Here is a 13,719-nt window from a genome sequence, read left to right on the forward strand (position 1 = left end):
CTTAACGAACGAGCCGAACACGAGCTGCTTAACGAGCCGAACACGAGCTGTTCACGAACAACGAGCCAAATTGACAGCCCTACCAACAAGGATGATGTTGCAAGAGAAGTTATCTTTTACTTATCCACTTTACTCAACATCCATGTGTTATTTCTACTCTAATCTCCCTAGAAGACGTTTATATCTAACTTAGATATAAACATATATAATATATTATTATATAAATAAGTCAAAACACGAGCGAATAAAGAGCTGTTCGTGTTCGACTCATTTACTTCACGAATGAGCCGGACACGAACTGTCTGCGAACAACGAGTTTTTTTGACAGCCTTGCTTCCAATATTTCGAGTTTCACTCGATCTTCCATTCATCTGAATTAGTTGACCTCAACCCTCACTTCTCCCAAGGAAATAAAAATGCTTGATTAGTTGCAAAGCTAAAATCTTGGGAAGAGCACCCACAAAATATGGAGGTTTGGATTAAGAAAAAAAATTTATCTTGTTTTCAAATATTGCACATAAATAATTTATTTACAATAATTTAATATATTTTTTTTAAACTATATAAATGTTGCATTCAAGGGGTCGTATATTTCTATATCCCTAAAGTTAACAAATTATACAAATCTGACTTCCACGATTCATTAGAATTATTGGTGTAGATTCTCATCAGAAGCAAATTTTGAATGAACGACTGATTTAATTACGTTGGCATTCGGTTTGGTTAATATTTTATGGTGAATAATTGAAGGCTTTTTTTGTCAAAATGTCCATATCTTTTTGATTTAGAGGGAGGATGGAAAGATATCAACCCTATCCGTTTTATATTAACATAAAATAAAATTAGATGATGTATATATGTTAAAGATTATGAAATTTACATATTTAATATTTAAGTGTTATCATGTTTATATGATAAAACGATCCGTTGGATTTTCGACGAACGACACGTCAATTTCGACTTGTTAATGAGCCTGCAAGTCCAGCTTATTAAGCTGCAAGCTCGAGCTCATCAAGGTTTGGTTTGTTAGCACGCAAGCCAGCTAGACTAGCTGGATTTCAATAACGTTAATGCATTCTCCAACGAGTAATAGCAGTATTTCTCGTTCTCTCCCACCATCAATCACTTAGATGGCTTCTTCGGTGAACTTTCATGGCATTTCATGCGAGCCCACGAGCCCGCTACTGGTTGCTAAGCATTCTGTCGTTCGCACTACTTGATGAATATAAAGCTATGGTTTCAAAATTTATTGCATCTAACCTTTGCAATTGACTCCACTAGAAATATTGTTTAGTTGGGGTTGAGTTTTTTAAATATTCAATATGAATTAGTTCTCCAATTCATCAACCAATCATCAAAATCAATCAACCTAATGCACAACCCTAAGCTGAGATGTAAAAATCAGGCAGGCAGGTTGGCAGGCAGGCAGACGGACCTAATGATATGAAAGTTAGTCTAATACAAGTCAAATCAAGCCCAAATCAAATCATTAAACCACTATTAGAGGATTTTCAGAGGCATTTAAAAGGTCAAACGAATGTCGAATATAACGAGTTCATTGTTGAATCGAGTGTCTCGACAAAATGAATCCAACGAGCCCAAGATTGCTCAATTCCGACATCGTTAAGACACTCCAATGTCCATCAAACGTCATCTGATCAAAGGAAGCTCTCCGGACCGTCCGATCAAAATTGTTCATATTCCTGCATTAATTGCACTCAAAACACTATAAATAGAGTCTCACCCCTCAAATGAAAGGGAGAAGACTTAAGAGAGAACTTGAGGCTTTGAGAAATAGCTCAAGTCCAAGATCATCATCGCCATCATCGATCGTCGTCGATCACCACTGACCGTCGACAACCACCGTTGACCTCCGTCGATCACCGCTGTCTTCTGTCGACCACCGCCGACCGTCATCGATTATCGTCAACTATCGTCGATCACCGCCGACCTCCGTCAATCACCGCTGACTAGACGTCGTCAGTCAAAGTTGTAATTTGGAACTAGTAACACTTTCCCGCCTGTGGGACAAGAGAATCTGTAATCATCAACTTATAGTGGATATTTACAACTGGGCCAGACCCCGTGGTTATTCCCCTTTACGGGTTTTTCACGTAAAAACTTCTGGTGTTATCACAGCTTGATTCATTTTCATCTGAGTGTGTGCTGAACCCTCGCGCAACGCTTAGACGATAATCCATTACTCTACCGCCGTAAATTTTCTAGCACGCATCAAGGAAAATGCAAGTAAAATGACTGTTTCACATCATTGTACAAGCATGGTATTAAAAGTCAAAAAGAGATAAATATAAACATCAAACATTGTCAGATATGTAAAAACATAAAAATTATGTGGTATGTATATAAACTTCCCATCAACACCACTCAACCTTTATAATTAGCAATATTTTGCCTTCTTTAACTCTACAAAGTCAATAAAGCTATGAAAACCTTTCACGAGTGTGAGCCTGAAGGAGGGTCACAGGAAGCCCGAGGCTTGAGCTTTATTTACATATCAATCAGTCCCCCAAGAAATTAACATTGACATATTTACCTCTAATTGCCTCGTTGACTTCATAAACCCATTCATTTTAAATATGATTGTAATAAAGACTAATCAATTAACAAAATAAATGGCATTTATGATAACCTAACCTGGCACCGTATGCCAATCCTATTTCAAGCCAGTTTCATGAATCTTTCCTTTTCAGTCCTATTTAATCCAATCAGATAATGGAAACTCATGGAATTAAAGGAAAAAAAGAAGTTGATTAATAGCTATAATTGTTAGCAGGGGCGAAACGAGCCTTCTTTTTAAAGGGTGCAAATTGCCCCCAGACTCCACATGGGAAGGGGTACAACAACGAAGGACAATAATATTTCAGGAAGCTCAAAACTAATATTTCAGAAGGGCAAAAGACCAAATTGATCTCTATATAAATAAAAATCTGAATTTGAGAGGGGAGGGGGGGGAGGGTTCGCTCTTGGTTGTTAGGAAAGCTCTAAAAATCTATCACTATGGCTCCCTTAAATGCAATATGTGAATTGAATAATCTTGGGTAAGAATTTTTTTATTTTACTATTTTAGAATAAAAATAAGTAAAAAAATAAGTAAATCATGAGGCATTTTAATTCAATAAATTTCGATATGTACATACGTAAAACTAAAATCGGCAATATCACGTCAAAAATATCATTTTTACTCTTTTAAAAAATAAAATACACCTTTTATGCATACTAAAATATCATACATATATAAGATTTATATGGCATGCATGTAAATCTTCCTAAGAATTTTAATATCTTAAAATTTGCATATTGCTATCATGTATTTCTCGTACGCGAGCGTGCACTTGGAGCAAATACAATGTATACGTACGTTCAACGACTGCGATATAGGGGGTATATGAACGTACGTAATATTTTTTCGTGTGCATTTGTGTGTGTATATATATATATATATATATATGTATAGGACCATTTAAATATACCAACAAATTCCTATGTATTTTCATATCTAAAGCCTAAAGTTTACTTTTTTTACATTTATACTACTCTAATCTTTCACATCACATCAAAAGCACCACCATTTTAATTTAAAAAAGTGTAATTCACCTTCTCATGCATTGACAAGGTAGTATAGGAAATTTAGAAGTTAGATATGTAAATATATGGGGATTGAGTGGTATGTATGTAAACTTCCATATATAGTTTTGCATAAAGTCTATAAATGCAGAAGAAGAAAGAAGAGTCTGAAGAGCGTACCTTGCAGAGATGACTGCTGCAGTGAAAAGAGAAGCTAAGCAAGAAGAAGATGGAGCAGTTGCAGAAACTGAAGCTGATCCGAAAGGGAAGAAATTATCGTGGGGAAAGCTTCGTGGAATCGACTCGTTTAATTTTGAGGCTGGAAGAATCCCAAATATTCATGATCATGGCATCAAGGTTTCACATATTTCATTTTTATTAATTCCTGCAAAACATACATATCATCATAAACATCAAAATTTCATTTTCTTATTTTAAGATAATTGTAAAGTAAATAATAGACTGCTCCTCGTCTTCTATTTTTATTTATTTATTTAGGGTCTGTTTGAGACAACTTGTGCGTTTCAGGATAAGCTGCTTATCCTAAAACGCGGCCCACGGGCCGATCGCAGGGGTCGACCCGCGGCCTGCGTTTAGTGTAACTGGTGAAACGCGCGAACCAAACAGTATGACGGCATTTTGAAAACTCCGCCCGCACTTATAAACTGCCCCAAACAGACCCTTAGTTTATTTTTGAAAATCTAAGCATGTTATGGCTTTATTGATATATGGTTTGTAGTTTGTCAATAGTTTTGTGGAGCAGTAAGAATAGTTTCAGGTACTGGAGCTTTCTCATGCTGTTCAAATCTTGATTGAATTGGTATAGATTGGAAAAAAAAAAGTTGCATAATTTACAGAATATCCCTCTAAAAGAAGAATAGTAAATTCATTTTAAATTTTTTGGTTGATTTTGGGCTTCAATTTCATATATCTTTAGAGGCTTTATGTCAAATGTTATATATATATAAAACCATTTTGACAGTCATAAATTTCAACAATCAATTATTTCAAATAAACTTAAGTCTGATCAGGGAGAAAATATTACGTGCGGCAGACCGCATGCCCGAATGACGGTCCCAATGCGGCCACGTCGCCGTGTATCGCACGATGGCCCATCTGAATCGTCGTCCAGCCGTGCGATTGCAGCACGTAATATTTGCTCCAATTTGAGAGGGGTCATCACTATACATCAATCCAATAAAACTTTTTTTAAGCATGTGATAAAAGACTCCTAATATAATAAAAGCATAGCTAAAAGAAAAAAAAATTCAATCCATGATATTACAAGGAACATTTACATACATACCACTCAATTATATTCTCATGTATTTACATATTTAACACCTAAACTTCAATTTTACATATATGTCATTTTTAATCTTAGATATAAATCTCTTGCCACAATTAACACTTTTAACCTTTAAATAATTTGTATTTAAGCAGGTGGGATGGACAAGCACATTTAGTTTGGCATTCCAGAGCATAGGGGTGGTGTATGGAGACATAGGCACTTCACCTCTCTATGTATATTCAAGCACCTTTATTGATGGAATTAAGGAAAAAGATGACATATTGGGGGTTCTATCCCTTATTCTTTATACCTTAATAATCATACCCTTGATCAAATATGTTTTCATTGTGCTGTGGGCAAATGATGATGGTGATGGTGAGTGTATTTCTTCTCGCGCAAAGTGTCAAAATAGTACCCTGACCATTTAAATGGTGTTATTTTAGTCCCATAGTCTTTAAAAGTATCAAATTTAGCTCTAAAATCTTTTAATATGACTAAAGTGCCAAAATAGTCCCCGAGTATTTATATGGGTTGTTTTACCCTCAGAGTTTATAGAAATGCCAAAAATAGTCCCCAATTACTTTAAAATTAAGTTATAATAGTCCTATGTTGGGAGGACAATTTAAACCCCAAATTCATGAGCTTGTAGACTAATTCGACGCTTCTATAAACTCGGGGACTAAAACGGTCCCATGTAAATAATCAGGGTCTATTTTGTCACTTTACTCCTTTTAATATGGGTTAAAATAGTCCCTTTAGCCTTCGTTTAAAGAGTTTGGGGACTAAATTGACACTTTTATAGACTTTGGGACTAAAATGACCCTCTACAAAAAGTCAATGGACCATTCTGACACTTTTATCATTCCGTACGTCTCTATTTTTTGTAATTTGTTATTTTTAAATTGAAAGAATAACTTAACAGTAGATCTATGGCTCTCAAATAAAGAAAGAACAATAAACACTTAGTGCAGAAGTTGAATGAAAGTCATTTGGGTAATTTAAACACATACCACCCAATTTCTACATATGTATCTAACTACCATCCAAATCTCTCATATCACATAAAAAGGATCAGCATTTTAACTTTTTAAAAACTAAGATGCATATTTTCAAGCATAGGTAAGACGCCACATATGTAAAAATTGAAATTTAGACATTAAATATGTTAGTACATAAAGAAATGAGTGATATGTCGTGATATGTCATAAACTTTCCAAATTATTTCTCTCAAATGTATATTAAGAAATAAAATTATACCTATCTGAATAAAAATTGAGTAAAGGAGGAACCTTTTTGTTTCTGCAGGAGGGACATTTGCTCTTTACTCCCTGATATCTCGGCATGTAAAGATCAGCTTGATACCAAACCAGCAGGCTGAAGATGCAATGCTTTCAAACTACAGATTAGAAACACCATCCAAGAGTTTAAAAAGAGCTCAATGGATTAAAAATAAGCTGGAGAGCCGCAAATCGCTGCAAATTGGGCTTTTACTTATCACAATACTCGCAACATCGATGATAATTGGTGACGGTGTATTGACTCCAGCTATTTCTGGTATTTACATATCTAACACCTAAACCATACTTTGTTACATTAATACATGTGGGCATATTAAGTGCATTAATTACTTCATTAACCATTTTCATCAGCTTTGAAGTTGTTTTTTTTTTTTAATTGATGGGAGACTTTTGGCACTTGACTGTTATTTAACTAAAGTTTATTCTTGCAAGTTAATTCTTGCACATTATGTATTCTTTGTCCATATTGATTAGTAGATTATATAATCTTTTTATGGTATTGATTAGTAGATAATATAATTGATTTTTCGAAAATGATGTTCTTTACTACTAAGTTTAGAATTTCAAAAGAACCTTTTTTTTACAATACATGTTGTTTAATCCAAAACCGTCCTGGAGACATACCCAAGCAATGTAGAGTAGCGCAAAGGAAAGAAGAAGATAGTAGAAGACAATAAAAGCATATCACCTTTTGATTATGAGGATCCCTTATTTATACATACAGTATTACAGTCTTATGAAACTACAGGTCAACCCCCTCATCATTAGATTTTGATGAGCCCTTTAGTAAATTACAAAATTATTAAATATGATAAGATTGGGTGTCCCACATAACCGACAGCAGGCTTAGCAATCGCTCCTCCTGAATACCTTTGTCAGCATCTGATCAATAGCAGAGTCATCGACGGCTGGTTCAGAGAGGATCGACCGTCATCCCAAAAGACATGGATCTTTGGAATGCTTGAAGTCGTACATCCTATTTGGAGTCAGTCGATGACTTGTTGCAGTTGTTCGAACCATGTATCGGTCGTCTGAATGCCGTCGGTCATTGGGGCCCGCGGTTGATTGTTTTTTATATCCTCTACTCTCCTGGCCTCTAGCTTGTTTCGAGATCGTGCTGACATATTTTTCGTGTACACATACCAACATCTTATATGATAAATTTAAAAATGTTCTAAAGGAGGGATACCAGAGTTTCTCTACAAATAATGGACTGGATTTCAGCATAAGCATGACACTATACAAACTTAATTTGAGCTAGGATGAAAAGAGTCTGTCATACTTCAGCAGCAAAAAATTTCAGGCGTTTGATATGGAGAAGTTCAAATTCAATATAAAACATGAAAGAATTTAGAAATCATTCCTCAATTCATTTTCAGTATATTTGTATTTCGATGGATTTGGCCGAATTTCAAATACATACCTCTATGCAAAGTGTTGCCGGCCGTTACATGCCGCCACCGCCGATGCCGGCCACGAACTCCGGCAATCGCCTCCGCTGCCGGACACCACCGTCGTCACCTCCGTTGACCACCACCGTGACTGTCGCCTCCAACCCCCGGCCGCCCCCCGCCGCCCCCCCCGTGGCCCCCCCCCGTGATTGCCCCCCCCACCCACCGCCACTGCTGCTGCTGGTCACCGTCGCCACCACTAATTTAAAAATGACATCACATATATTTTGAAGTACATTGTTTTCATTTTACTTCAAATAGAAAAAAATAAAAAAATAAATAATAAATAAACAGAAGTCTTAGGTTTATATTATTTCAACCACATTAATTTTATTTCAACCAAATTATTCTAAAATATTTCAAATAAAATACATTATCATTATTTTTTTAGCGGACCAAACGACTCCCTTCATTTATTTATTTTGCAGTACTTTCAGCAGTGAGTGGGATAAAGGAGAAAGCAACGTCTCTGTCACAAGGTATGATTCATGCAATATTTTGTAGCAATGTGAGAGATAGAAGATTGCAGTAGTAAACCTAGAATTCTAAAGTTACATATACATACATACTACCCAATTCTTATGTATTTACATATCTAACACATATACTTTATTTATTACATTTATACCACCCAAATCTTTTATATCACATCAAAAGTACCACCATTTTAGCTTTTAAAAAGTGAAACACACCTTTTCACGCACAAGTAGGATGGCATGTATGTAAAAATTGATGTTTAAGAGATAGATAAGTAAATACATAGGAATTGAGTGGAATGTATGTAAATTCTCCTATTCTAAATTACATTTCAATTATGAATTCGCAGGACAAATTGCTTTGATCTCCATCGTTATCTTGGTGCTTGTGTTCTCCGTTCAACGTTTCGGCACGGATAAAGTTGGATACACATTCGCACCTATCATTGTTCTGTGGTTTAGTCTAATTGGTGGAATTGGGGTCTATAATTTAGTTAAATATGATGTTCGGGTTCTTCGGGCATTCAACCCGAAGTATATTGTTGACTATTTCAGAAGAAATGGAAAAAAAGCATGGACCTCTCTAGGGGGTATTGTGTTATGCATTACAGGTAATTCTGCAAAATGTCATATTGCTCACAAGCCTCAATATGTTTCTTTGTTGAGCTACAGTGTACTGAAGTTTGTAAATTTAAATAGGAACTGAAGCCATGTTTGCTGATCTCAGTCACTTCAGCGTTAGAGCAATTCAGGTACTACTGTCTGTGCTATGGTGTTCCATTAATTTTTATACAATAATAGTGTTTTCGTATTTAATTTTAGGGAAATTTACATACCACAAAATTCTCATGCATTTACATATCGTACACCTAAAGCTTGATATTTACATTTATAACAACCTGGTACTAGAAAACTATGCATGAAAATGTGCATTTAGGGGCAGTGGTATTTTTTTCTTACGTGATGTCAAAAATTGAAGTTTTATGTATGTAAATATGTAAGTTTAGATGTTAGATACAAAAATATATAAGAATTGCGCCGAATGTATGTAAATTCCCCATAATTTTTTCTTCTAAATAAAAATTCAATTGGCATGCAACCAAAATATTCTTGTTTGCATTATTCATGGAGATTTTGTGTCATAATTGTTGCTTCTTTATGATGCTAGTTTGTTCCTCTGTCATTTTGACATGTAAAACTAAAAATCATTAACCTAGATTTTTTTTGCAATGACAGATTAGCTTTACCGCAGTTTTGTTTCCAGCAGTATCATTGGCCTACATTGGACAAGCTTCATATCTAACCAAATTTCCAGAAGAAGTTCATGACACTTTCTATAAATCAATTCCAGGTATGATGAGTCCCAAATATTATTACACCACTCACTTCCTATGTAATTACATATCAAACACGTAAAACTCCAATTTTTATGTATATGCCAACTTACCTATACATGAGAATGTGTATTTCACTTTAAAAGTTAAAATCGTGGTGTTTTTGATTTGATATGAAAGATTTGGGTGATATTAATGTAACCAGTAAAACTTAGGTGTTAGATATCTAAATACAAAAGAATTGGGCGGGCGGTAACTAGTATGTATGCAAATGCCCCAAAGTTATTTACATAATTACAAAACCAACTAATATCGTTAAATTAAACTTGCAGGCCCACTATTCTGGCCAAGTTTTATAATTGCAATTGCAGCTGCAATAATTGCAAGCCAGGCCATGATATCCGGAGCATTCTCAATTATTCAACAATCTCAAGGTCTATCTTGCTTTCCAAGAGTAAGAGTTGTTCATACTTCTGCAGAGTATGAGGGGCAAGTATACATTCCAGAGATAAATTATGCGCTAATGGTTGCCAGTGTGTTGGTGACTGGGATTTTCAGAAGCACAACGCACATTGGAAATGCATATGGTAAGATAGAGATAAGAAAAGTGCCAAAATGATACCCTAACTCTTTGTCGGGAGTAATCTTAGTCGTAGTCTATAACAATACTAATTTAGGCTCCAATTGGGGCAGCTGCGGCTTATTAAGAAGTTGTTGTGAAGCTGTTGAAGAATAATCTGATATTGCAAAAAACTGCGGTGACTATTACAAATTTTTTTTTTTAAAAAAAAGTCGGACTGCAGCTAGAAAGCTCCCACGGCGCCTAGCCAGGAGCGGTGGGAACATGCTAGTTTCAGCAACAACTTTTTGAAAATACAGTCAAAATACAGTTTACCCAAAATGCCAAAACAGCAGTGCAGAGTCGCATCGCCGCCGCACTGCTGCGTCAAACGGAGCCTATGCCCACCATTGGGGCGCTAAAATCATGGGGCATTCACATGCATACCACCCAATTCCTATGTTTTTACATATCTAACAACTAAACTATATTTTTTTACATTTATACCACCCAAATATTTCATATCATATAAAAAATACCACAATTTCAACTTTTAAAAAGTGAAATACAATTTTCATGATATGTAAAGTGACATACCTGTAAAAGTTACAGTCTAGGTGGTAGATATGTAAATACAAAGGAATTAAATGGCATGTATGCACATCTTCCTAAAATTCATTCGCAAGATAATTTTTTACTGTTCCATTGCGCAGGAATTGCAGTAGTTTCCGTTATGCTAATAACAACCGCATTGGTGACACTGGTAATGCTTCTAATCTGGAAGACAAGCATATGGTGGATTTCATTGTTTGTGATAACTGTAGGTGGAGTGGAAGCCATATATTTATCTGCAGTTCTATCCAAGTTTGTGAAAGGGGGCTTTCTTCCTCTAGCTTTTGCGTTTTTTCTAATGGTGATAATGGGAATATGGCATTATGTTCATGTCCAGCACTACAAATTTGAACTGGAGAACAAAGTTTCAAGTAATTTCATACAAGATTTAGCTTCTGATAGAAGCATAACAAGAATACCTGGAATCGGGCTTCTGTACTCAGAGCTTGTCCAAGGAATCCCGCCGATATTCCGTCAGTTCATCGACAAGATACCTTCCATCCACTCCGTCTTCGTCTTCGTTTCAGTGAAACATATTCCGATCAGTAAAGTGGAACCCCACGAACGTTTCCTCTTCCGTCAACTTGAGCCGAGAGAGTTCAGGCTGTTCAAATGCGTGGTGCGTTATGGTTACAGAGATGCCAAAGAGACGGCCATGGACTTCGAGAAATCACTCATCAAACAACTAAAGGAATTCGTCTACCATGAATTCTTCATTCGAGAGGGCAATCAGTCATTCCCAAACTGTCAGTTGGAAGAACCGGGAACCGAAACAACAGAAACCAATCGGAGGATAGCACGAATGGCACCAGATGAAACCCTAAAACCACAAGGCTCGGCTGGTAGCGATTCATCAGGATCAATACGTCCTGCTAACAGTAACCGATCGGGAAACTCTTCAGGAATCAGAGCTGCAGCGCTGATCCCGGCAATTGAGGAGGAGAAACAGTTCATTCAGAAGGAGATGGAGAGGGGGGTGGTGTATCTGCTCGGAGAAACGGAAATGGTGGCGAAGCCGAGTTCTTCCATCATCAAAAGAGCGGTAGTGAACAATATGTATCAGTTTATTAAGAGGAACTTCAGGCAGGGAGATGAGGCCATGTCCATTCCTAAGTCTAGGCTGCTCAAGGTTGGAGTGACATATGAGATATAGAGAACACTTTGATGCCTCCTCCTTCTTTAGATCCAAGAAATATTACGTGCGGATAAGATAGATAAATATGAATATGTATGAATTTGATGATATCATAGTAGTATTCATCATAATATCACCAAATATCACCAATATGCAGATGTAGATTCCGCAAATAATATACTCTTTCAGGTGATATGAGATTTTAAAGAGCATACTTATTGTGGGAATACAAAATATGTTTCAACATCCCTAAACTCACCTAGATATCATTTCTTCATTTGCTTTGGTTTAACGGCGTCTTCAGATGCTCTCGAAAAGCTGCAATTAACTATGAAGTTTCTGATGAAATTACAACAGTTATATAAACAAATGCCTTAATATTTTTTGCATTCAGTTCCATTATAACTTTTAAGTAATGGGTTTCACATTCTTTCTCACTTAAATAATTAATATTCTATAGATTTAAGATGTGACTCTCATCATGTAACATTTTGTCCCATTTAGAATTAAAGATGTGGCTCACATAACGTAACAATTTATTTTGTATAACACTAGTTCTCATATTCATGCTGGTCTAAGGCTGCTGCCATTTGCAAGTATATGCTCTCATCCATCAAACTAATGTTCTCATAAATTTTTCACATCAATGTAACTCTCCAAAAGATCATCCATCTTGAGATCACTCTCGTGCAAACACACTTAAGTTTAAAATTACTCGTAAAATTTCAACTATTAGAACAAAAAATACTTCAATACTTTAAAATATAACTTCATTATACTTCAAAGATTTCATAGTACTATAGATATCTCTCTAGATACCGATCATCATTATTTATATATTATAAATAAAAATAATAATTATTATGCACCTATCCACCTTTTCTTAAATTAAAAAATAAAAAAATTAATAAAATATTGCATAATTCCCATGCCAATTTATGAGCCTAATAGTTATAGTTTGAACTAATTTAAAAAAAAAAAAACAAATTACAATTTAATCAAACATTGAACACACATTTTCTATTTGAATAATCCACTCAATTAGTGAAAAAAAGGTCAATTTTAACTTTTTTATATTTATTTGGAAATTATTATAGATACTACCAAAGGCTCAAATCATAATCTCAAATATGGAGAATAGGTTTGTATTGTGCAACATGATTAGATCAAGCACTGCTAAATGTAAGAAAATAATTAGAGTTTACATGGTAGAAAAATCTCTCTCTCTCTCTCTCTCTCTCTCTCTCTCTCTCTCTCTCTCTCTCTCTCTCTCTCTCTCTCTCTCTCTCTCTCTCTCTCTCTCTCTCTCTCTCTCTCTCTCTCTCTCTCTCTCTCTCTGTATATAGAGATGAAGAGAGAGATTTAAGCCCAACAAAATTTGTAAAAGTGAAAACCCCATTTAACAAATAAAAATAAAAAAAATAAAAAAATGAAAAAAAAAAAGAGTAAATAGAAAAATTGAGGGTTTGTCTGGGGCAACAGCAGTTGTTTGAAGAAGCAACCGTGAAGTAGCTGAAGAAAAAACTGCTATTCAAAAGGCTGCAGTGACTATTTAAATTTTTTTTTTTTTTAAATTCAGAACGCAACTTTCTAGCACCCACCGCAGGTAGTCAAGTCCAGTAGGAAAACGTAATTTTCAGTTGCAGTTTTTAAAAAATGATGGCAAAACGCAAGTTTGTCAAAAAGAAAAAAACTACGGTGCGATACAGCACCTCCACCGCACCGTTGCCCCCAAACGCACCCTGATTTTGTGAAATAATAACCCAAATTCGAATCGATTCGACCAGAACCCAAATCCGAACCCGAAATGATAGCAATAACATGAAGAGGATTTAATCTGAGAAAAGTATGCATCCATACTGTATGGCCTCCGCGTGAACGTTTAAAAGCATTAGTCAGAAACAAGTAGTCACAAATTTGTTCCTGCATTTCACAAGCAAATAAAGGATTAGTGTTAGTTAGCAGGCACCCCTACACG

At 35.6% G+C, this 13,719-nt stretch overlaps 2 protein-coding genes across 2 annotated transcripts in view; one reads left to right on the forward strand and one right to left on the reverse strand.

The window, feature by feature from the left end:
* The first annotated feature begins 3,678 nt into the window (after positions 1–3,678).
* LOC110033204 (potassium transporter 5-like) lies at positions 3,679–11,873 on the forward strand. The gene is made up of 9 exons (XM_020737110.1): positions 3,679–3,942; positions 5,029–5,251; positions 6,182–6,430; positions 8,054–8,104; positions 8,452–8,712; positions 8,801–8,853; positions 9,338–9,452; positions 9,768–10,022; positions 10,708–11,873. The coding sequence occupies exons 1-9, from the start codon at positions 3,775–3,777 to the stop codon at positions 11,757–11,759; spliced, it is 2,427 nt and encodes an 808-aa protein (XP_020592769.1). The 5' UTR covers positions 3,679–3,774; the 3' UTR covers positions 11,760–11,873.
* A 1,171-nt stretch (positions 11,874–13,044) lies between these two features.
* Positions 13,045–13,719, reverse strand: part of LOC110033202 (solute carrier family 40 member 2, chloroplastic) — an 8,988-nt gene continuing 8,313 nt past the window's right edge. Inside the window, 1 exon segment of the mRNA XM_020737106.1 lies at positions 13,045–13,664. Coding sequence (XP_020592765.1) covers positions 13,651–13,664 — 14 coding nt within the window. The 3' untranslated portion in view covers positions 13,045–13,650.

The sequence above is a fragment of the Phalaenopsis equestris genome, unplaced genomic scaffold, assembly GCF_001263595.1.
Source record: "Phalaenopsis equestris unplaced genomic scaffold, ASM126359v1 Scaffold001112, whole genome shotgun sequence".
NCBI lineage: Eukaryota > Viridiplantae > Streptophyta > Magnoliopsida > Asparagales > Orchidaceae > Phalaenopsis > Phalaenopsis equestris.

What these genes read in the sequence shown, in the direction of transcription:
- LOC110033204 (XM_020737110.1), top strand. Translation starts at nt 3,775, where the DNA reads ATGACTGCTGCAGTGAAAAGAGAAGCTAAGCAAGAAGAAGATGGAGCA. An exon ending in AGCAACGTCTCTGTCACAAG is followed by an intron (nt 8,105 to 8,451) that starts GTATGATTCATG and finishes ATGAATTCGCAG; the next exon opens with GACAAATTGCTTTGATCTCC. An exon ending in TCAGCGTTAGAGCAATTCAG is followed by an intron (nt 8,854 to 9,337) that starts GTACTACTGTCT and finishes TTGCAATGACAG; the next exon opens with ATTAGCTTTACCGCAGTTTT.